General features: G+C 55.5%; 10 protein-coding genes across 10 annotated transcripts; 6 read left to right on the top strand and 4 right to left on the bottom strand.

Moving 5' to 3' along the window:
- Positions 1-215: 215 nt before the first annotated feature.
- Positions 216-854, bottom strand: CkaCkLH20_01456 (cyclase dehydrase family protein; the record flags this gene model as incomplete). The annotated part of the gene is made up of 1 exon (XM_038884175.1): positions 216-854. One exon carries the CDS (start codon positions 852-854, stop codon positions 216-218), a length of 639 nt encoding a protein of 212 aa, XP_038750767.1.
- An 833-nt stretch (positions 855-1,687) lies between these two features.
- Positions 1,688-5,060, top strand: CkaCkLH20_01455 (uncharacterized protein; the record flags this gene model as incomplete). Its single annotated transcript, XM_038884174.1, has 5 exons — positions 1,688-1,772; positions 1,837-2,033; positions 2,096-2,479; positions 2,534-2,762; positions 2,809-5,060. The coding sequence occupies 5 exons, from the start codon at positions 1,688-1,690 to the stop codon at positions 5,058-5,060; spliced, it is 3,147 nt and encodes a 1,048-aa protein (XP_038750766.1).
- A 671-nt stretch (positions 5,061-5,731) lies between these two features.
- On the bottom strand, positions 5,732-8,496 carry CkaCkLH20_01454 (uncharacterized protein; the record flags this gene model as incomplete). Its single annotated transcript, XM_038884173.1, has 4 exons — positions 5,732-6,627; positions 6,682-8,134; positions 8,197-8,378; positions 8,451-8,496. The coding sequence occupies 4 exons, from the start codon at positions 8,494-8,496 to the stop codon at positions 5,732-5,734; spliced, it is 2,577 nt and encodes an 858-aa protein (XP_038750765.1).
- Positions 8,497-11,402: 2,906 nt separating this feature from the next.
- On the top strand, positions 11,403-12,948 carry CkaCkLH20_01453 (membrane dipeptidase; the record flags this gene model as incomplete). Its single annotated transcript, XM_038884172.1, has 4 exons — positions 11,403-11,631; positions 11,690-11,902; positions 11,964-12,336; positions 12,408-12,948. The coding sequence occupies 4 exons, from the start codon at positions 11,403-11,405 to the stop codon at positions 12,946-12,948; spliced, it is 1,356 nt and encodes a 451-aa protein (XP_038750764.1).
- A 1,176-nt stretch (positions 12,949-14,124) lies between these two features.
- Positions 14,125-15,205, top strand: CkaCkLH20_01452 (peptidyl-prolyl cis-trans isomerase b precursor; the record flags this gene model as incomplete). The annotated part of the gene is made up of 4 exons (XM_038884171.1): positions 14,125-14,449; positions 14,503-14,629; positions 14,685-14,836; positions 15,006-15,205. 4 exons carry the CDS (start codon positions 14,125-14,127, stop codon positions 15,203-15,205), a joined length of 804 nt encoding a protein of 267 aa, XP_038750763.1.
- A 312-nt stretch (positions 15,206-15,517) lies between these two features.
- CkaCkLH20_01451 (uncharacterized protein) lies at positions 15,518-16,094 on the top strand (the record flags this gene model as incomplete). The annotated part of the gene is made up of 2 exons (XM_038884170.1): positions 15,518-15,703; positions 15,897-16,094. 2 exons carry the CDS (start codon positions 15,518-15,520, stop codon positions 16,092-16,094), a joined length of 384 nt encoding a protein of 127 aa, XP_038750762.1.
- A 421-nt stretch (positions 16,095-16,515) lies between these two features.
- Positions 16,516-17,492, bottom strand: CkaCkLH20_01450 (ER protein big1; the record flags this gene model as incomplete). Its single annotated transcript, XM_038884169.1, has 3 exons — positions 16,516-16,655; positions 16,718-17,325; positions 17,398-17,492. 3 exons carry the CDS (start codon positions 17,490-17,492, stop codon positions 16,516-16,518), a joined length of 843 nt encoding a protein of 280 aa, XP_038750761.1.
- Positions 17,493-18,449: 957 nt separating this feature from the next.
- On the top strand, positions 18,450-19,178 carry CkaCkLH20_01449 (nucleolar protein 12; the record flags this gene model as incomplete). The annotated part of the gene is made up of 2 exons (XM_038884168.1): positions 18,450-18,662; positions 18,720-19,178. 2 exons carry the CDS (start codon positions 18,450-18,452, stop codon positions 19,176-19,178), a joined length of 672 nt encoding a protein of 223 aa, XP_038750760.1.
- Positions 19,179-19,512: 334 nt separating this feature from the next.
- CkaCkLH20_01448 (actin lateral binding protein) lies at positions 19,513-20,364 on the bottom strand (the record flags this gene model as incomplete). The annotated part of the gene is made up of 3 exons (XM_038884167.1): positions 19,513-19,675; positions 19,813-20,117; positions 20,239-20,364. 3 exons carry the CDS (start codon positions 20,362-20,364, stop codon positions 19,513-19,515), a joined length of 594 nt encoding a protein of 197 aa, XP_038750759.1.
- A 485-nt stretch (positions 20,365-20,849) lies between these two features.
- CkaCkLH20_01447 (uncharacterized protein) lies at positions 20,850-22,214 on the top strand (the record flags this gene model as incomplete). The annotated part of the gene is made up of 2 exons (XM_038884166.1): positions 20,850-21,087; positions 21,142-22,214. 2 exons carry the CDS (start codon positions 20,850-20,852, stop codon positions 22,212-22,214), a joined length of 1,311 nt encoding a protein of 436 aa, XP_038750758.1.
- Positions 22,215-22,440: the final 226 nt, after the last annotated feature.

The raw sequence follows: 22,440 nt of genomic DNA, 5'->3' as shown, positions 1-22,440 counted from the left end.
ACGATACGTTTCGGATACGGCGCAAGAAAAGGGAAAGGACAAGACCATGTGTTTTATTAGAATTGCACTTTTTTTTTTTTTGTGCGGTTGGAGGTAGATGCCTTGCATTTCGATACAAAAATACCTTCGATTCTGTTCCTTAATGAGCCGGCTTCTCTTAGTGCTTCGCGTCCATTCGTCTAATAGTCTATGTTCTAAGTACGGCCGCCTATTCATTATATCCTCGGTCTGCCCAGGACAGCCTTGACACGCTTTTCGAAAGCCTGAATCATAACGCCGGCCACCTTTTCGGAGACGGCAGCACTCACTGCCGAGTACAAGGGGTTCGCGAACTGGAACCTGATGACCAAGTCCACCTCGGTGCCGGTCCCCGTAGTCAGCGGCCGCAGCTGCCACTTTGTCACCAGACTCCTGAACACCGCGCCGCCCTCGCCTCCGTTCCCGGGAGCGGCCCCCTCCACGTCCGCGCCGCTGACGGCCTCGACGCTCCGGCCCGGCACGCAGTGCAGCCTGCTCGTGAAGGTCTCCTCGAAGCCGCCCCAGCCCACGCGCAGGTCGGCTTGGGCGGGCCACTTGCGGCCGTTCTCATCGGGGGCACTCCATTGTGTGACGCGGGATTGCGCGCAGTAGGGCACGAAGGAGGAGTACGAGTCCACGTCCGAGATTACGTCGTAGAGTTGCGCCGATGGGTATGGGAGGGTTCGGGAGGCCGTGAGGACTTGCGGTTCGGGGGTGGAGGAGAGGTTTGGGAGGTTGAAGAAGTGTCGTGCTGGGGGTTGTGTCCGGACGACGGGTGTTCGGTGGATCGTTCTCAGGGGGGAGAAAATTCGTAAGGCTGGGCGCGCGGTCGCCATTGGAGGTGTCGTGTGCCGTCTTCTTCAAGTTGAGTCGAGTCGGGAGGTGGTCGAGGAGGTTCGCGATGTATTGAGGGAGTGGAAACTCGAAAGCTTAACAAGCCATGTTCATGTTGTACAGGTTATAGAAACGAGAGTGAAGTAGAGAAATACAAGGATCCCTTTCCCAGGTCCCTATTCTGCCGCAAGGTTCCTCTACTGGGCCGTCGCAAAAAGCTGTTGTGTAGCAGGCGCAATGACGATTAGAAGCTAGGTACGACCGAGAAAGAAGCTAATCGTCGGTGTTAGTGGGCTGCCGCCGCCGTCGTACAGTGCCTGCTATTCCATGCCGAGAATGTGCACGGTACAGGTAGACACCCACCTTTGTGGTGGGGGTTGATTATCGAGCAGCCGCTTTTTGGTGGTGAGTCGGGTGCTACCTGACCGGGCACAGCAAGCTCTCCACAAGCCAAGTTCAAGCCACAGCAGCCCGCATCACCGTCCCCCGACTCCGACATCCCTTAGCTCGACGACTAATTGAACACCGTCACGAATCTGCGCGGCCACACAACGGAGGAGCCCATTTCAAGATGCGCCATAGGACCCGGACGACCTGACCCGACTTTCGTTTTTTCCCTTTTTCTGCGACGAACATTTACCTGTCATAAGCTGCAAAAACCTACGAAACGTACCCGTTTTAGGCCCCTTCGCGTGGGGCTGTCATCGTCAAGATGTAGGTGTGAAATACAGCGCAGCGAGAGAGAGAGAGAGAGAGAGAGAGGCTTTGGCGCGCTGACAGTGGCTGGAACCGTCCCAACAGGTTCGAGAAATCCCTCTACGACCTCATCAGAGGCCTGCGAAACCACAAAGGCAACGAGCGCGAGTATATCCAGAACAGTTTGAAAGAATGCCGCGCCGAGGTGCGCGGGCAGGACATGGGTGAGCTGCGGCCCCTCCATCAGCCGCGAGAGACGTGCGATTGCTGAAGACTTCCTCCGGACAGATGTCAAGGCGACGGCGCTGCTGAAGCTGGTGTACCTCGAGATGGTTGGGCATGACATGTCGTGGGCCTCGTTCCATGTCCTCGAGGTCATGTCGTCACAGAAGTACCACCAGAAGAGGGTCGGATACCTGGCCGCCGTACAGAGCTTCAGGCCCGACACCGAAGTGCTCATGTTGGCCACGAATCTCTTGAAGAAGGTAGGAAGGCCCGCGGTTCTGTTGTAGATAATAATCAGAAGGCTGACGTAGCTTCCGGCTAGGATCTGACCTCGACCCAAGCGACAACAATCTCCCTCCCGATCGCCACGCTGCCGCACATCATCACCCCCTCCCTCGCTCTCTCGACTCTCTCCGACCTCCTCCCCCGCCTCAGCCACTCGAACCCCGCCATCCGCAAGAAGACGATTGTAACGCTGTACCGCTTGGCGCTAGTGTACCCGGAGACGCTGCGCGCGGCATGGCCCAAGATCAAGGAGCGCCTGATGGACAAGGACGAGGACCCGAGCGTCACGGCGGCTATTGTGAATGTTGTCTGCGAGCTGGGGTGGAGACGACCACATGACTTCCTGCCATTGGCTCCGAGGCTCTTTGAGCTATTGGTGGACGGCGGAAATAACTGGATGGCCATCAAGTTGATCAAGCTGGTAGGTTACAGTTGGAGTGATGGAGTCTCGACCGAGTGCTGACGCTAGATGTAGTTTGCGACTCTGACACCGCTGGAGCCACGCCTTGTGAGGAAGTTGTTGCCGCCTCTTACGGAACTCATCCGGACGACGCCCGCCATGTCATTATTATACGAATGTATCAATGGCATCATTCAGGGCGGTATCTTGGGTAGCGAGGATGACATTTCCGGGCGGGAAGAGATTGCGACTCTCTGCGTGAACAAGCTTAGAGGCATGATTATGGTGGACGGCGACCCGAACCGTAGGTATTTTTGGTCAGATCGTGAAGCAGAGCTAACTTTCGTCAGTGAAATACGTGGCACTACTTGCATTCAACAAGATTGTGCTGACACATCCTTTCCTGGTTGCGCAACAGGAGGATGTCATCCTCGAGTGTATCGACAGCCCTGATATCACGATCAGAATCAAGGCTCTGGATTTGGTTCAGGGGATGGTCAGCAGCGATAATTTGGTGTCTATCGTCAGCCGCCTCATGAAACAGCTCAAGTCGTCTGCACCTAAGAGAGAAAGACCTGGAGCGCCTCTCGGTCCTGACACCGGACCGGATTCTGAAGAAGAAGCGGAGGTCAACATTCACTCGCCGACTAAAGAGGAAGAGGAGCCTCCATTACCAGATGATTACAGGAGCGATGTCATCGGAAGGATTTTGACGATGTGTGCACAGAATAACTATGGCAGCCTGGTGGACTTTGACTGGTACATCGACGTCCTTATTCAACTTGTCCGTATGGCACCGACGCCGCGGTCCGTCGAGACGGAACTGGATTCGGCAGGCGCTTCAGGAAAATCGACAGCCGGAGACGTCTCTGGACGAATTGGCGATGAGTTGAGGAACGTCGCCGTGAAGGTCCATGCTTTGCGAGGAGCTTCAGTTAGAGCTGCGGATCTGATCATTCAACAACTCAACGCCGACGCACCCGCCGGCCACTCCCTATCGTCAGCATCCTTAAAATCAACAACCTGGTTGGTCGGAGAGTACGCCAACCAACTAGCGTTCCCTGAGGACACACTCGGAAACATCCTACGTACTATTTCTCGCACACATATTCCCGACATTCTTACTACAAGTCTTCAAGCCGTCACCAAGATATTCGCGTACATCGCTGGCAACGACGGACAACCCTGGACACCCGAGTGGAAGACCAAGATCACCCTGCTTATGGCGCGGGTCATTCACACGCTAGAACCACTCGCTCTTCACCCTAATTTGGAGGTACAAGAAAGGTCGGTGGAGTTCATCGAACTCCTTAAACTGACCGCAGAGGCGGCCTCGGGACAGGCACCGTCTTCTGAGGATGCCCACCAAGATGCTCCCCTCCTCCTTACTCAAGCCATCCCATCTCTGTTCCAGGGTTGGGAACTGAACTCTGTGGCCATTGGGGCGCAGAAGAACGTACCAATACCAGAAGGTCTTGACCTGGACGAACCGATTCACCCCAACCTCAGTTACCTGCTTTCTCAAGCGGATATCATACCAATGGAAGCCAGCGAGTCAGACGACTTTGAAGTCTACTATCACCAGCGCCCTGCGCCGACAAGCATATCCTCTGCCGAGCCGGCTATCAACAAGATCGCCGACGCGCCAGAGGAAGTCGTCAGCTCGTACCAGCAAGCAACAGAGGACAGCTACCTGGATGCAGACATCGTTGCTAGGCGAAAGCTCGAACGGGCAGAACGCAACCGGGACGACCCATTCTACATTGGCGGCTCCGGCGGCGGCACACCCCGAACCTCCACCCCAATCCACAACATCCTGCAAAAGGAGAACGGCCCAGACCTCGACATAGATTCCATACCGATAATGCAGCTGGATCTCGACAAACTGGGCTCCTCCGCTCCCGGACCGACGTCACCGGTCAGCCGGCCGCAACCACGACCTCGCCAACGCGTCATCATCGCGGCGGACGAAAACCTCATGGGAAGCGGCGTATCGACGCCCCGCAACTACGAGTCGGAGAACAATTCGGACAGCTTCACCAAGTCGCGCGCCAAGAAGCTACGGCAAGGCTTGCTCCAAGTCGACTCGTCCACGCTCGGTTCCCTCAGCCTCGAGGGCGACGCGGCCTCCGGCTCCTCGTCCTCCCAGCACGTGGCACCGTTCGACTACGAACGGCAACAGCGCGAGGAGGCCGAGATGGCGCAGGCGGTGAAGGAGGTCGAGAGGTTGCGCCTCGAGATGCAGCGCGCCAATGAGCGGATCCAGGTCGCGCAGGGCGTCGACGTCGCCGGCACCGTCGTCAAAAAGAAGACGAAGAAGGCCAAGAAGGATGCCGCCGCCGCCGCAGACGGGACGACGGTCGTCAAGAAGAAAAAGAAGAAGACGGCGCCGCCGGCCGTCCTGCTCACAGAGGACGCGGAGAACGGCGCGGGCGAGACGGAGCAACCCGCCATCCCGCCACCGTCGTCGGCACTCGAGGGCGGTGTCGGTGGTAGCGGTGGTGACGCGGGGCCCGCGGTGGTTGTGCCCGCCAAAAAGAAGAAGAAGAAGAAGACGACCAAGATGGCGGAGATTGCGGGTGATACCCCTAGTCCCAGTTGATGGGATCGTGGGTTTACACGGCACGACGGCGCAGATGGGATTTGGGGATGGAAAAACACCAGGTAGCATATAGACAGAATGCAAGACGTGGTGCGGTGGTGGTGCATCAGCTTATTTTATGACGATGACAACCTGTCCCTTTTTTTGGTGCCGGTGAATTAGTGGATTTCTTTGCTATCTTGAAGAAATCGACAGTTTCCTTATGATGAGAATGAAGAAGCAAGTGGATTTCTCAATTTCATCTTTTCGTGATCATGATTCAATCACCCGGCGAGAAACATTGACACCTTGGATCTTCGAAGTGTTTAAAAGGGGGGATTACCCCCTTTTCTCTTTCTGTCTCTGTCTCTCCGTCGTCTCATTTCCATCTCCTCTCTCATCTCATCTTCGCCCCCTTCTCTCTTTCTCTTTCTCTCTCGCGCTCTCGTGGTGTACGTACAGACATGATACAAAGGGGACACAAGGAATCGCTTCCCGACGTCACCGTCGTTAATCACCGCCAGCCAAGCCCCAGCCAGTAAAATGTTTCGTCTTTTTGGTTTCCTATACCCGCACCATCTTCCGGCGTCACACATGACAAAAAATGGGTGTTTTGAAGAAAATAGACATTAAGAAAGGAAGCAAGGAAAACAAGAAATTCAACCTGTACAAAATGGCAGTCGCCGAAACGCTTAATCGTCCATGGGCTTGTCCTCGAGCGTCACGCCGCGGGGGGTCGACGGAGCGCTGTCGTTTCCGCTCGGTGCGATGGGCACCCGCCGTTCGAGCGAGTATCTCGCAGTGCTGCGACCCAAGCTGTTGCGCTTCTCTACTGGCGACTCGAGCGCCTGGATCCTCGCGGCAACGCCCTCGGCAGCCGGGGCCGGGTTCGTCGTGCCGTTCGTCGGCTCTGCGGGCGAGCCCGTCTCGCTACCGGGAACCTCGAGACTGGAGCGCTTGGCACCAATCACGCTGCCGAGGCTGGACCGCTGGCGGTCACCAGCGGTTCCGGGAGGGCTCGTCTGGATGGGGAAGCGGGTTTCGGGGCCGCCGGTGCTGCGATCACGTCTGTGGCCGCGAGGGCTAGGGGCGGGGCTCGTAGCGCGGCCGCGGCTACCGGCAGCCTTTTCGAGCAGAGCTCTATTCCGCTCCTCCATGTTTGCTCTCCGGTTGCTTTCGTCGGTGCTGATGGCACGAGGGCGGTTATTGTTGCCGCCGACCGACACACTGTGATTCAAAGTAGACATGCGCTTCAGCTCGCTGAAGATGGCGTCCTTGTGAGCAAAGAGATCCCGAATGAGACGGTAAGCGTGCTTCTCCTCCATCGTGAGTGAAGTCTCCGTGCGAGGGCGCAGAATGCATGGCGCCAGGGTAGTAGCTAAGGTCGAGACGTAAGTTTCATCAGCCGAGGTGAGGTCGATTAGGCGCGTAAAGTGGTTCATGCAGGCGTCAAGCGTTGCGATGTTGGTAAGTCTCAATTGCGACAGAGTCTGCTGGAGAACAGGAACTCGCGAGCCATCGTCGTCCGAAGTCTGAGTCTGGTAGATCGTCCTGATGATTTCATACACATGTGACGAGACCAGAGAATCTGTGGTATGTTAGCGTGGCTCCGCGATCGATTTGGTGGGTGCGCTCATCTTACCAGGCAGTTCAAGGAGGTAGAGCTTGAGCAAGCTTGCTACGGTCGGGATATCGAACTCGTCAAAGACGTCGCTTGGGATGGGCTTGCCGTCGTTGATCTTGGCGCGCAACTTGTGAATCTGCGGCAGAGGCACGTCCACCAGCCAGACGTTACGTCTCGCTTCGTCGCCTTCCAGATCAGGGTAGTGGCTGTCAAGGTAGGTCAGGATAGTGGTGATGATGACGGGCACGCGCTTCTTATCCGCACGCGCTCTGGCCTCAAGATCCACACCGAAGGTCTGCTCGTCAACCTTATTGTAGTAGTTCTCATAGACTACGACCCTGGGAATGAAGCTACCGGTGCGGTAGTTCTCCAGCAGGTACCTCAGGTCTCCTGCGGGTTGCACCGTCTCCTGGAAGAGCATCATGTTATCGACAGCCGATTGGAGGCTGGGGATGACGTTGCTGATGGTACCGGAGAAGTCCAGAATGACCGTCTTGATGGCCTTGAGACGGTCCAGTTCGCAGCGCTCCAAGAAGCGGAGGTGGAGAAAAATAGTCTCCTCCAACTCGCAGCGCATCTCATCAAGCTTATGAACACCGCTCTTGTACTTGTCGTCGGCCTCTCTGGCCTCACGGCGCAATCGCTCGGCGGGGGTCTCGTTGGGGTGGGCGTTGTTGAGGACGTTCCAGTTGGCAAGGTACTCGCTGACGGTTCCGACAACGGGCGAATCCGACGATTCGGAAACGGGCATGGAAAAGGTGCGTCCAAGAGCTTGCTTCTTTTCGGGGACACCAGCGGCCTTGAAGGCTTTTGGCCGCCACTGGTAGAACATCTTGGAGCTGTTTGCGAAAGAGCTGCCGACATTGCCAATGAGGCGCAGAAATCCGTTGGTGATGAGGTCCTGTCCGATTCTCTCAGCATAGCTGACGCTGCTGGTGTTCATGTGCTTTTGCAGGTATTCCACAATCTCTGCGCCAGAGGAGGTGTTCTGGTAAGTTCCCAGAATAGGAACCTTTGTCTCTCCGAGCTTGATCGTGTTCAGCGCATGCTCCAAAATCTTCTTGACCTGGTCGGGGTTGTAGAATTCATCGCCAATCTCGACCATCTCGTCCTCGGCTTCGACCTCGTGCTTCTCCTTCTCGGGCTCCTTGTTCTCGGAGACCTTGATCTCGGGAATGTTGTTCTTCGGGCTGTTCTCGGGATCTTGGAATGCGAGCTTGGTCTCCTCCTCGATATCTTCAACCAGACGGCACTTGTTGAAGTAGGTGCTCCTCAGCTTCTTGACCAGTTCTGCTTGTCTGTCGTGCGCCTTGATGCGAGCCTGCAGCTCGTCCTGGGAATCCTGGATGCGAGATTCGTGGGCATCGCACCAGCGGGAGAAAGGGTTGACGACGAGATCTCGAATGTTCTGTGCGATCTTCTTGTGGTTCTTGGCACCCTCCTCCATCTCGGTCCGAACGCCATCGTAGGCCTAGGAGCGGATTAACAGACGTCTTTGGAAAGGTTTTGTTTGGGCGGCAGTATTGAACGTACCTTGCGGACACTGGCACCGTCATCTCTCGAGAATCCACTTTGCACTTTGTCGGCAGCTGGCGCGATGTCTCCCAAGCGTTGACTGTAGATCTCTTCGGCTTCGGCACGCAATCGGGCAACGGTAAGGACTTGACGGTTCTCATGCACGCCCTGTTGCAACTTGCTGAACAGGACGCCCAGTCCTGGCGCAAAATGTTAGCATCAGGCTGAGGGAATAGAGCGGTAGCGCATGTCTGCGCATGTGGGCGACTCACCCGCAGCATAATCGCTGGACCAAAAGGACTCTGCGAAGCCCGGCATGGTGAATACGACGAGCTCGAGTCGGCCGTCACAATAGGGTTGTTTTGTTGCGATCAAAGGCTACCAGGCGTGAGGGGATAAGGAAAAGGAGGCAGCGAGGAATGTTTCGTTTCGTCGTTATGCAGGAGGTGGGAGGCGGTCGAGGTGTTTCCTTGATGTCTCTCGCTAGAAATTAGAGACAGTTTGCCGGATGCAAAAAAGCGAAGGAATACGTCAACGGCAATTGGGGCCGCGGTACAGAAAGAAGGGCGACGGGACAAATCAAAGAAAGTGAGCAAAGACGCAGGAAGAAGGCTGAGATGCGTGGACGTCGTGGAGGGCGTTCTGGTCAGGGGCACATGCCAGTTGAATTGGAGAGAGGAAATTTTGGAGGAGAAAGGCCGGCTGCTGAGAGGTCCAAGGTTCAAGGTTGAAGTTTGGGGGCAGGACGAAGAAGGACTGGAAGAAGAAGAAGAAGATGTTACTGCTACTGCTGCCCTGCTGCAGGTGTGGTGTGCGTCCCTCGGTCTCCGCAGCGTCAGCGGGAGCATCCATCAGCAGTCAGTGAAGCTTCCATCCATTTGCGACAGAGACAGAGCCTGAGGTCGAGTGGACTGGACCTGGAGGTACTTTGGTACTTTGGTACCCGTCACACACCAGACGACCCTCAGTGACAGCCACGGCGACACGGCATCAAAGCCAGCAGCACGCAGGGCTGGGCTGTCAATGCCAACTATCCGCACAGGCCATGCAAGACAAGACAGGGCCAGCAGGGACGGCCAGGAAGAGCGCTAGCAGTATCCGTCATGAGCACCAACAACAGCAGCCAGCGATGGGGGGGCTTTCCATTGGGCTTGAGAATGGTAAGGTAGGGCCTAGGGAAGGAAAACACCAAAGACCGTCAGCCGGCGGGCTGCAAACGTGGCCTTCAATTGGCCAGGCGGCGCCCGACTCGGGCGATGATGGTGGAAGGAAGGCATTGGACAAGGGAGGAGCCATCTGAAGCCAAAAATACCTAAGGTACAGAGTGCATCCATAGGTGGATGCACCAAGTTCCTGCTCCAGCCACTGTCTGTTCTCCACCTCGTCTTCTTCCTCATATCTGACTGGACGGCTTGCCACAAGCGACCCCGTGAACCCCCCCATGTGCTCCACCCAAAGCAAATGACCCTGAACGAGTTGATGATGAGGCAGCCAAGCAAAAAGCAGGCACACCAGAAGCTAGGTAACTGCTGGGTGAAGCCCCTGCATTCGTCTCTGTTGCAGAATTCTGGAGACACTTCCCAGCTGAAGAGATTCAGGCGAAGACCTCAGGTGCGGATACGGTAGGGCTCGACGACGGGACTCCAGGCCCGAGGCCCAGTGTCCTTGGTTCCTACAGGGCTGACCTGACCGCCAGAGTATCTGCCGCCGCCAATTTGAAGCCGTATTAAGGATCATTTTCACAAATTATGCACCCCAGGACCAGGTTTCATCTTTTCTTGTAAGTTGCTCGCATCGCTTTTCAAATCTGGCAAGCTCAGTGTCTTCTCTCAGAAAAGTTTGTCTCTTTGCTTCTTTGTTGCTCCGCGGACAGCACTCGTGTCCTGTAATTGCAATGTGTGTTCCATCAAACTGCTGATCAGCTTCTTATCCCTGAGCTCTCGTGAGTCGTCACAGCCCGATCAGTTCCCCAGACGACCAGAGCCGTTACATATTAATAGCTCCGTTGTCCCTGATCGGCCATGGAGACAATTATCCTGGCCTTGCTCCATCTCGGTCCGTGTTTTTGTCCATACCGAGTACTCAGCACACGAGAACCACGCGTTGGGAGACGGCTGGGGCAGAGCAAAACGCAAGAACCAGCCATCATCCGAAGTTGCCATGTCTGAGATATCCCGTCTGCGTGGTCCGTTCCCGAAATGCTAATTCAGCCGTCGGTATCTCGACGCAGCATCTCACCTTTTTGCACCGAGCACGGCTACCTACAGTACATACATGTTCCCTGTGGTTCTGAGGGGCGTGCTTTATTCAGTGGGTTCCGACTTTGAAATGGGATGGCTGTGAACTGCAATGCGCCTCAACTTTTGCAGTTGATCTCAATACCTCGGCAGATCAAGTGTTATGCGTATTGTCTGTATGTGAGTATCGGTACCTAGAAAGGGGTTATACTATGTAGGTTTGACGGAACTAAATATTAAGTCTCGACCACGTTGAACTGCTATGTTTTCAACATCGTGGAGAATAACAAAAACTCGAAGATCAGAATTCATGATCATAATAATCTATTGAAGGCTGGAAATCTCACGCTGGCTGTCTCGTCATGCTGGCTGTTCTACCAAGCAATACTTGTATGAGTATTACTAGACTTGATTCCTAGAGCAAAGACACTAGTGGAGGTTGCGCAGTGTCACGGGTCACCTCCGGTTATACAAGCACCACCTATGTCCAATCGTTGATGAGTTTCTAGGTTAAGCCAATTAAGACAGCTAAACAATAATCACAACTGCAGACATGCTGTTTGTCTCTGATCATTTCCATAGTTCGGATTTTTGGGTGTTTCAAATTCTCTGGGAGCTGTTTCTTATCAGCTTGACTCGTAGACAACGCAATCGCTTTTCGGAGCTTTGACCCCATGGAAGGTAGCTCTGACGTGATCAGAAATCGGACTGGAAGGAATCGGCTCAGTCGTAGGATCATTTCCGTCAGCGCAACTCTCCAAAGTTCAAACCTTCGCTGATAAGAACCATCGGAACTTCCATCTTGTCACGGCGAAATACTTTGACGGTCATCTCTTGAGACGGTGAGAGACGTTGCCCGGTGTCAAGCTCCGGCCTCATCGCTAACTTTAATCGGAGGTCTGCTGTGTAACGCATCCAGCTCGAATCGCGTGTTGCGCCAACCCAGCTGATCATTTCACGTTGGACAAGTGCAAGATATACTTAGTCATGGATGAGAAACACGGCCTCTTCGATGAGGAGGCTCCGCGGCCGGCCCGTCGAGGTCCGTCCACGAGGAAGAAGCTCGCCGTGGGCGGCATCCTTTTGCTCCTCGTTTCCTACATGCTCTTGGGACAGAAGATGAAATCATGCGGCCATCGGTCCAGGAAGCCTTGGGGTGCGCCCGTTACAGTTGAGAAGAGGGCTCACAACATCTTGTCCCACACCCCTTTGATCGGTACGAAACACTCATGGCTCGTGTTTGTTACATTGTTATGTATTGACACCGGATGCAGACGGGCACAACGACCTCCCTATCCTTGTGCGAGGACTTTTTGGAAACCGCATCTATGACAAGAAGTTTACCGAGCCCTTTGAGAACGGTGGCATGCCCTATCATGTCGACATCCCGAGACTTCGCAAGGGTCAGAACGGCGGTGCCTTTTGGAGTGTCTATACTCCATGCCCCAAGAACGGCAGCGACTTTTCGGATGAGAACTACGCCGAGAGTAAGTCTGAGAAACTTCGTCAAAGCATACGTGCAATGCCTGTTGACAGGTATAACTATAGGCGTTCAGTGGACTCTGGACCAGATCGATGTCATGACCCGGCTCAAGGAAGCCTATCCCAAGGACTTCTCCCCCAACGTGGACAGCGACACCGCCTTGGCCGCATTTGCCAAAGGCCAGTTGATATCGCCCCTTGGCGTTGAAGGTCTTCACCAGATTGGCAACCGCGTCGCCAACCTCCGCCGATACCATGCGCTTGGTGTTCGCTACTCGACCCTCACGCACAACTGCCACAACAAGTTTGCCGATGCCGCACTTCTCGAGAGCCCCTTCCGCAAGGCGGAGCCACTCTGGAACGGCCTCAGCCCCTTGGGTCGCGAACTCATCCACGAGATGAACCGGATCGGCCTGATTGTCGATCTCTCCCACACTAGGTGCGTAACGAATCATGCATGCTTATATCTCAAGTAACCGAACATTGCGCTAACCAACGCTTCAACCCCAGCGAGGACACCCAGCGCGACGTCCTCGGCGGCAAGGGCTGGGAGGGCAGCAAAGCACCTGTCATCTACTCCCACAGCTCTGCCTTCAGCGTCTGCCCGCACCCTCGCAACGTCAAGGACGACGTTCTCGAGCTGGTCAAGGAGCGTAACGGTGTCGTGATGGTCAACTTTGCTCCTGACTTCATCTCTTGCGTCGACACAGGCAAGGAGAACGGAGTGCCTGAGTTGTATCCCGCCAACGTCACACTCCACCAGGTCGTTCGACACGTCCTCCACATTGGTAACCTGATCGGTTTCGAGCACGTTGGTTTCGGCTCTGACTTTGATGGAATCGGATCGGTGCCCGAGGGGCTGGAGGATGTTTCCAAGTACCCGGACCTAGTTGCCGAGTTGCTCAGGCAGGGTCTCAGTGACGAAGATGCCGCCAACGTCGTGGGCGGAAACGTCCTCCGTGTCTGGAAGGAAGTCGAGGCTGTTGCCGCAAAGCTGCAGAAGGATGGCCAGCCTGTCTTCGAGGATGAGCTCCCCAAAATCGAAATGTGAGTAAGCGTATGTTAGCACTTTGAACATGCACACTGTATCAACGACTCGATGTCTCTCGCGTTGGTGGCGTAAGTGGTATAGTTTATCATATTCATACAATTCCAGGCGCAACGAGCGCACCCTTCTCTATTGTGTACACTCATTCTCAGGCCATGTCCCGTCTTGAGAACTCCAAATTTTGCGCTCCAACGTCCGCCATCCAACGGTCTTAAAAGCTTCTGTTGGCGCGGTTCATCTTCTTCGCCGTCTCGATCTGGGTCCTTGTCCGCTGTCCTCTCACGGGCAGACCCATAGCGTGTCGTCTTCCTCTATAAGCTCCCATATCCTTTAGTCTCGAAACGTTTTGCAGAATGACTTTTCGCGCGTCGCTGTCGATAGTCATCGTTGACAGTTCTGCCGTGAGGGCTGTGACGGTTCTGGGAGCGAGTGTGCCGCATTTTGCGAGGGGATGGATCGAGTACTTGGCGAGGATACGCTGTGAGATGGTCGGCCCGAGGGCGTAGAAGGACTCGAGAGCTTTCTGAAAGTTCGATATCCATTAGCATTGCCGCAAGATGCATCGCAGTCGACGTTGCGCCGGTCGTTGTCGTCGTCGTCGAGGAAAAGGACTTACCTTCACGAGCTTCTGCTCGGAAAAGTTGATGCCCATAATCATAACCTATAAAAGAGTTAATTTTGAGAAGCATGAACGCTTGGCTGAAAGAATTCACATACCATTGTGCCGGTTTACTTGGGGTTTTCGGGATGTCGACGTGCTGCCTCCAAATGGCTCTCAGGTGCTCGAATCGCGAACTTTCGAAATCATCGCTGCACCACGGAGAGTCGGCGCCGGAAAATAGTGGATCCAAGGCGCGGCGGCGGTGGCTGCGTTGACAGATCCGCTAGACCCTTAGCATGGAAATGCCTCCACCCGGACGGATTGCGTCTCCCCATTGGGTGCTCTCGGCTACAAGGGTCCGAGCTCGAGTTCCTCATTCGGTGCTTCAGAGAGGGGAGTTTGAAACGTAGCTTCAAAACCGCCCTTGGGTCTTCTGGGGTGCGCTGCTGGGTGGTCTACTACTTAAACACACCTGTCCTCTGGTGACAACTTTCCCCATCTCCAGAAGACATCCTGCATCAACCTCTCAACCCCAATTGATCGACCTGGTGTCAGTTACCCCAGATCGTTCGCCCACCATGTTCAACATCCGGAGACTCCTCTCCGCCCTCCTCCTCGCCGGAGTGGCGCTGGTCTTCTTCGCTCAGACGGCTGAGGCTGCCAAGGGTCCCAAGATCACCCACAAGGTCTACTTCGACATCACCCACGGCGATGAGCCCCTTGGCCGCGTCGTCATGGGTCTCTACGGAAAGACCGTTCCCAAGACCGCCGAGAACTTCCGCGCTCTCGCCACCGGCGAGAAGGGCTTCGGCTACGAGGGTTCTACTTTCCACCGTGTTATCAAGCAGTTCATGATCCAGGGTGGTGACTTCACCAAGGGCGACGGCACCGGTGGCAAGTCCAGTGAGTAGCATCGCAGCGAGTGGCGTGGTGGTCACTGGCTAACAAGAGGACAGTCTACGGTGAGAAGTTCGCCGACGAGAACTTCAAGCTCAAGCACTCCAAGAAGGGTATGCTGTCCATGGCCAACGCCGGCAAGGACACCAACGGCTCCCAGTTCTTCATCACCACCGTCATCACTTCGTAAGCCTCTTCCCTACCTGCACATCTGACGACCGAGCTGACCCCGCATTCACAGTTGGCTCGATGGCCGCCACGTCGTCTTCGGCGAGGTCCTCGAGGGGTACGACATCGTCGAGAAGATCGAGCAGGCCGAGACTCAGCCCGGCGACCGCCCCGTCAAGACGATCAAGATCGCCAAGAGCGGAGAGCTGGAGGTGCCCCCTGAAGGTATCCACGTGGAACTCTGAGCACGTACTGTGACGCCCGTCGCCCTTACAAAACACGCATGTTAAACCCACGACATGTACACACCATCGATCCCCGCGCAGTCGTTCTTCTTTCCGAGCAAACAATCAAGAGTGTTGATGTGCTGATGGCTACGCCCCTGGCGCTGCAGGCGAATACGGCCAAAGCGAGTTTGCGGCAGGCTACTCCAACGAGGACACCCCGCTGGAGGTTGGTTCCGGCGAGGGCTGGTCCCTCCTCCAGAAGGCTTTCTTCCTCGGTGTCGTTGTCGCCGCTATCGCCATCTACATGAGAATCAGCAAGACCAGGGCCGCCAAGGAGGACGTCGGCTACGAGAAGACGATGGCCTAGGTGTTAGTGGGGGATGCGGAAGAGTTACCACAACAGCCAAAAAATACCAGACAAGAATTGCCAACCAGAATTGACTCAAGACAATTATAGTAGAAGCATGTTGCCAGTGATGTTGAAATGTAGTCATGTTAAGGTTGGTCGTAGTTCTCCATGGGAACAGTCCAATAGCCGGAACGCCCACATCTCAAAGCGCATCACGTGTGGGGTCGACTGCCGCAAAAAATTCCTATGAAGGCCAAAACTTCAACTCATACAATTGCGACGGGGAAAAGAAGATACCAACGCCACACAACTCACCTACAACCGCCCAAAATGAAGATTCTCAGCCTCAACTTCCTGACATGCGCGGTCAAGGCCTGCAAGACGTCTCAGGCCTCGTTCCCTCTCCACCCCAAGGACGCGGAGTTGGTGCAAGACGACATCGAGGTCAACCCCCAGTTGCTACTCAACGTCCTGCCCCGCTTAGACTGGACCGCACTGAGAACGAACGCTACTGAGGTATGTTGATGCCACCATTCTTTTCTTGTCCTGTTCACTGGCCCTCCTCTGTCTTTCCTGAGGCTGCGTCTTCAGTTTTCGTCATCTGTTCATTCTACTTCCATCCTATGCTGCACATGTCGTGTGCAGCAAGTCGTGTCAACCCCCTCACTCAGTCTCGGAAAACCCCAGGATTGCTAACCAACACGACCAGCTGGGCTTCCCCGAGCTCCCCACGGAGCCCCCCTCGGCTGAGCAGCTCCAGGGCGACGAGAAGATGCTCAAGGACCTGCACCACCTGCTCATGGAGACGCAGATCATGGAGGGCAAGCTGGTCTGCGGCAACTGCGGACACGAGTACGCCATCCGCGAGGGCATCGCCAACTTCTTGCTGCCGAGTCACCTCGTCTGAGCGGTGCTGCGCTCTTTTGAGGGATATGGAAGGACGCGGAGGGGTCGTGAGTCACCTCGACTTCGCCGCGTTATGGGACACGAGGGAGGCGAAGATGATGGGATGGGAACGGGCGTTTACGGAGTTTCACACACCATGAAAGACTTGGGAGGCGGCTAAGAAAAAAGTCCATTTTATAGAATACAGTTCATGCCCATTTGCGAAACACAGCGAGGCTTTCCTTACAAGACCTCCTCGGCCCATGCTCTAATCATTCAATTCCGTACAGCTCGGACCTGATATGTCCCTTCCCCTGGATCGAAACATGCCTGTCAAAACCAGCCTGGTAACTCCCGTGTTGTCAAATAGAAAAATACATGTCGCGGATCGGGAAGCCCTTCGATTACGCAAAAGCTTCCTCGATCGCGGGTTTGGTATACATCTAGTTGTTCTTCTTCTGGGCGGCGGGACCCATCTCCTTCTCGAAAGACCCGTAGGGAATGTCGAGGCTGGCAAGGGCGCTGATGCCGACGCCGAGGATGGAGAAGAGGACGATAACGGCCACCAGGGCGTGGAAGATGCCTGTAGCGGTCGTCAGTAATGCTGCGGATCAGAAAACCTCAACGTGGTCGGGGTTTGCGTACCGGGAGAGAAGAAGACGTATTTCTCAAACAGGGGAAGCTTGTTCCACTGAGTCTCGTTCTTGTCCTTGCGGGCATGCAACAGGCTGGCCTCGTGGCGCTTCAGCTCGGCGTGAAGGGGCTCCTCAGGGAACTCGGCTTGGTAGGTCGGCTCGGAGGGGCTGGCGAGGTAGATGACGGTGTACGAGTCGGAGGCCTTGCGCAGCTTCTCGAGGCGCTGTCCGAGGACGTTGTCGTTATCGGCGAGCGTGGAGGCCCTCTCGCCGGCGTCGCGGCCCAGGGGCGCGAGCCTCGTCTGCTCGATCTCGATCTTCTTGGCGCTGCCGCCGCAGGCCTTGCGGATGTACTCGGCGACGCTGTCGACCTTGACCTCACCCACAACCTCCGCGACGCTGTAGACGCCGCGGACGGCCTTGGCCTCGGTCGCGCGGCAGAGGTTGGTGGAGCGGCATTCGCCGCCGTCGGGGCCGCGGATGTCGGCGGCGTTGACGTTGGGCTGGGAGACGAGCAGGTAGCGGTCCGTCGGGCACGAGGAGAGGATGTCCTGGACAGACTTGAGGACCTGGGATTCGGTCTGCAGCTGGGCGGGGTTCGAAGCGGACTTTGCGAAGCTGTGGTGGAAAACAAACGACGGTTAGTTCTGGGTGATGATGTTTGGGAGTGTGTATTTGAAGCGGACGTACTCTGAGGTGGAGAGCATTACGAAAGGGGACGAGTCGGTGAAGGCTTGCGCGGTGGCACAGAAGGCCATCAGGCCTGCTGTTCTTGATAGACGCATGGCTGTGTGTTTGGGAGTTGTGTTCGAAGCTGGGCGATGAGATGGCTTCGTCGTCGTCGTCGATTGCTTGGGGAGTATGAGCTCAGGGACGCATCGCAGCTTGGACGCCTGCCTACGTAATCAATCTCGTTTCTTGGCGTTAACCCTCTTATCTGCACAGACCCTGACTATTGGATAACACTGCTACATGCATATAATTCAGCTCATCCAGCATCGCTCATGTTGTCTGCTTGTCCATTCAACAATTGCAATTAAGTATCTTAACCACGTTTTGTTTCTTTTCCTGAAGCTCACATTATAGCATCTGCCTGTAATAGAAAAGATTCAATAAAAAACAAGGAAACCTGCAAAGTGTTGAATCAGTCGAGCAGGAAAGCATTATCAAATTACCACAGACAACAAGGTTATAAAATGACACTAAGAGTTGCCATGAAGAGCGGAATGAAGCCTTTACCTTAGCAGAGCTCACATAGATTTAGGAAAACGATGTCGGCGTGCAGGTCTAACACGATACGATGGACAACGAAGCGAACACCATGGACTGACTGTAAGGACTTGACGGCAACGAAAGTCATCGGTAAGATAGTAAAATACGTAATCGAATACCGAGAACCCTGCGAAAAGATGACCGATAACTTCTGGGTTCCAACGTCGACTTCTTGTCAACGCAGTGTTGCAGTTCGGTTTTACTGCCGGCATTGAGCAGCCAGTGCAGGCGGTCTCACTGACAGATGCACGCCTGTCCAGCGCGTTTAGCTCCTCGGCTTGGCCCGCATCAGTGGGCCCTACAGAGGCCGCAGCAGCAGGGACCCTACCGCGGCGCGCTGCAAGGTCGCAAGTCGGCCGTGCTAAAAATTTCAATTGGAAAAGTTGACGACCGTCACCACGAACAAATCCGCACCGCCAGCCACCGACCCCCGGCTACGCGAACACCAACACCACTACCACGAACCAACCATGTTCGCCAGACCTCGAGCGCGCAAGGTCGCCGCGCCTCCTCCGTCCAAGAAGAGGAAGGCCGTTTCCGCGGTCGAGGAGGTCAACTTCGACTTCGACGCCCGTGAGGACTACCTGACGGGATTCCACAAGCGCAAGCTGCAGCGGGTGAAATGGGCGCAGGAGCAGTCCGCCAAGAAGGCGAGGGAGGAGAAGATCGAGATGAGGAAACAGGTAGGAGGCCCTGTCTCTGGTTGCCTCGTTTCAGGTTGGTTCTGACGCCTTTCACAGATCAAGGAAGAACGGCAAAAGGAAGTCGAGGAGCACGTCAAGGCCGTAAACGCCATGCTCGAGGAGGCGCAGGCGGCGGACTCGGAAAACGATCAGGAGATCCAAGGAGGAGACTTCGAGGAGTGGGACGGCATCGAAGACCAGGCACAGGCGCAGGAACAGACGGACATCGTGGACTACGAAGACGAGTACGTAGACGAAGATCGGTACACGACGGTCAAAGTTGAGGCCATAGCCGTAACGCGGGACGGACTCGAAAAGCTACACAAGGACAGCGACGACGAAGCGGACAGCGAAGACGAGAAGAAGTATGAGCCCGCAGAGGATGCGACGGCGGCGAAGAAGAAGACCTACAAGGAGAGGCCAAAGAAGCCCAAGTTTCGCTACGAGTCGAAATTGGAGAGGTCACTGGGCAGCAGGAAGGCCAAGGCTAAGAAGAAGGCCAGGTTCAAGGACTGAAGTAGGGTATAATGTTTTCTCGCATTCATGGTGCAGCAGCTGTCTGCCTCGGAAGCGCCTCACGCCCAGCGTGGTTCGACGAGTTCTTTGGTGTAGTCGCCATCAAGTCTTGTAAAGGTCAAGGCATTTCAGGCAGAACAAAACTCTTGTTGACGGGGGTTACAAAAAAAGGAGTAAAACAAGGCTGCTATAGCTCGGTCGCGCACCATCCCGTCTCTTGCAATCCACCGCGGTTGGGATAGCTCGATCAGGTCCCCCGAACAAGGCGCCCCAGGCCTGAATTCTATCACAACGAAAAGGCCTCGCACAAATTGACTCCCCCGTGAGAGCAGCCTTAGATGTTGCCAATCTCGGCCTGGAAGTCCTCGAGCTCCTTCTGGACCGCGGCGAACTTCTTGGCCATCTCCTCGTACTTGGACTCCCACTGGTCGCGTTCCGACTCGAGAGCCTGGACCTTGCGCTCGAAGTGGCCGGCCTTGACGTCGGTTTGTCGGAGCCTACGAAAAAGACGGTGTAAGTAACGAGATTCATCGGTGGGGCGGATTTTAATGAGCACGAAGACGGGGTCGGGGGGTTCAGAGCTAGGGAAAAGGGGGGATATTTGGACGGTTCGACGACAGGGTCCAGCACGTACTTCTCGTTGGCTTCGCGAAGGGTCTTGTCCGCCTCCTCGGCCTCCTCCTCGAGCAGCTGGAGTCTTCGCTGAAGAGTCTCGTTTTGTGTGCCAGTACTAGTGCTCTCGTCGGCGGCCTTCTTGAAGTCCTTAACTGCAGTCTCGAGCTTCTCAACCTCGCCCTCGAGCAGGCCGTTCTTGTGCTGGAGGGAGGTGATCTCCTGCTCCTTGGCCAGGTTCTCCTGCTCGAGAGTCTTGACTCTGGTCTGGAGCTCCTCGACCTTGGCGGCAGACTCGTCGGCCTCCAGGCGGAGGGAGTTCATCTTCTGTAGTCGGGGAAAAGGACGTCGTCAGCAAAGATCCTGTGACAGCTTTGGAGGCGATATCTTACCCCTCCAGACCGCCGACAGCAGCATGGTGGGGCTCGGACGAATAGGGAAGACTTACCTCCTTGATGCGATCCATGGTGATGAGCTGCGAATGACTTTGGGAGTGTTCGGTGCAAGGTGATTGCGATAAGAAGCAGTCGTTGAAGTTGGAAATGGGACGTGATCGGAAGACGAGGAATCGCAATTGTCGGGGATGAAAGCGGGAGGAAAGGGTGTGAGGTGTTGAAATAACTGCCCCTCTACATGCAAGTCCCCCTCTGGCGGACCACCTCAGCATGCCAGGAGGCCCAGCAGCAGCACAGCAGTGGCCAGGCAGGCCTGATCTTCACACGCTGGAAGGCAGCTGCAATTGGATTGGGGTGGGACCTTGGAGTCAGGTGGGGTGGGGTTTGGTGGCACGGTGCAAGTCGCTGTGGCTTTCAGAAGGTGAGCATTGTCCCGGGGTTTGCCGCAGGGGTCTGAGCTTCTTTGGTTTCCCGGACAACGAAGCCCCAAACAGACGAGTCCGTTTAGCAACCCCCCTTCGCCTCTTCACGACGCCATAGTACCACTTGGAAAAGACCAGTGACGACAATTCAACAACAGACGACGATACGACAACAATAACTACAGCGGCAGGAAATCAACCCTCACGAATATCGAACAACCCGCCCTTTGGCTTCAGGCACAATGTTGGCAATCCGAGACGAGAACGCAGTCAACGCGGCCCAGGCTGCTCGACTGGCTCCCGGGAAGAGCCAAATGGCCCCCAAGACTCCCGGAGCCCGATACCCGAAGACCCCTTTGAAGATTCCCCTCAACGATGAGAATGCCGTTGGTGCAGGCAAGACGGCTCTTGCGAACAAGTCGAACGCGAAGGGGCCCGTTCAAGGCACCGTGAAGAAGCAGAACCTCGTCACCCCGTCTGGTATGACTCGAAGATGACTGTTTAAGAAAAAGAAAGAGACTGATCGTATGGCAGAGACACGAGCCCGCGCGCCACTCGGAAACAAAACCACCAACGCAAAGGCCAAGAGCACCCAAAACACTGGGGTTAAAGACATTGTCAAGGAATTCGAGAAGACACAGACCAAGCCCACGACCACGAAGAAACTGAAGCAGCGATCTCCCAGTGCGGTCCCCTACAGGCTTGATGTGCGTAACGACGAGGCCGGTCCCGCCGGAGAGCCTGATGTGGAATACGCCCCGCCACCGGTCAAGGAGCCGGCCTACCAGTCCGACCTGTTGGATGACAGGCTCACTTTCGAGGGGCTCAAGCCCGAGAACGTCTTCAAAGGCTACTACAACCACTACTACAACCCTATGGGCGAGGACGGTGTCAGACTTCAGGATAGACAGCAGCAGCAGAAGATGAAGAAGGCCCTGAAAGAGACTGACGATCGCATTCTCCGCGACATTCAGGAGATGGATTGGTCTGTTTCTGATGTCCCGGAGACTGCAGCCTTCGGCCAGAACAAGGCTCCTGCCCCTGCTCCTAACCCGATCGTTGCGAAGAAGACTGGCGCAGGCGCTGCGAAGTATCCGCCCACCATCGCTTCTCGGCGAGCGGCGTCCGCTCTGTCGATGGCTACTGGAACCACCATTAAACAGAGAAAGCCTCTCGAACAGGGAAGCACGGCTCGGAGGCCCATCTCTTCCCTCCTTCCCCGCAACAGACCTGCCAGGGCGCCTCTGGCTTCCAAGACCACCAATGCCGAGAGTGCAGTGGGAGCAGCTGCCTCCAGAAGCACTATCGGCTACACCAAGGGCCGATCTGCCTCGTCTCTCGTAAGTGGACGGGGCAGACTCCCTTCGGCGGCGAGGCCTGCGTCAACAGAGCTTCCGGCAGCTGTTCCCCAAAAGACTGTCGTCAGACGAGAAGCATCCCCACAGAAGCAGGATGCCCGCGACGATGATGCCCAGGAGCTCGTCCGCCTGCAATTCCTCTCCATTTTCGATCCCGCCAAGGATGTTGAGGATGACGACCTCGGCAGCGCCGGCCTTAGAAACGAGGACTTTGAGGATGACGAATTCGAGATCAAGTTGGATCTCTAGGCCGGGATGGCTTGAATGGCGTTTGGACAGGATTACACTCAATTGTACAACTCTACGGAATGGCTTTGGACGGGGATAAGGCGTTTGGCTGGCATCGTGAGCCCACAATATCACGCTTAGAATGAGGCCAAGGAGGTAGCTCGAGGTGCCGCCTACCTAGGCTCGCATGACTGTATTTACTATGTCCTGACTTTACAAGACTTTCGATTTTGCTGCAGGGACAAGA

Source organism: Colletotrichum karsti (assembly GCF_011947395.1).
Source record: "Colletotrichum karsti strain CkLH20 chromosome Unknown Scaffold3, whole genome shotgun sequence".
In the NCBI taxonomy this organism is placed as follows: Eukaryota; Fungi; Ascomycota; class Sordariomycetes; order Glomerellales; family Glomerellaceae; genus Colletotrichum; species Colletotrichum karsti.
The sequence above is the reverse complement of the archived record's forward strand: the minus strand, read 5'-3'. Positions and strand labels throughout refer to the sequence as shown.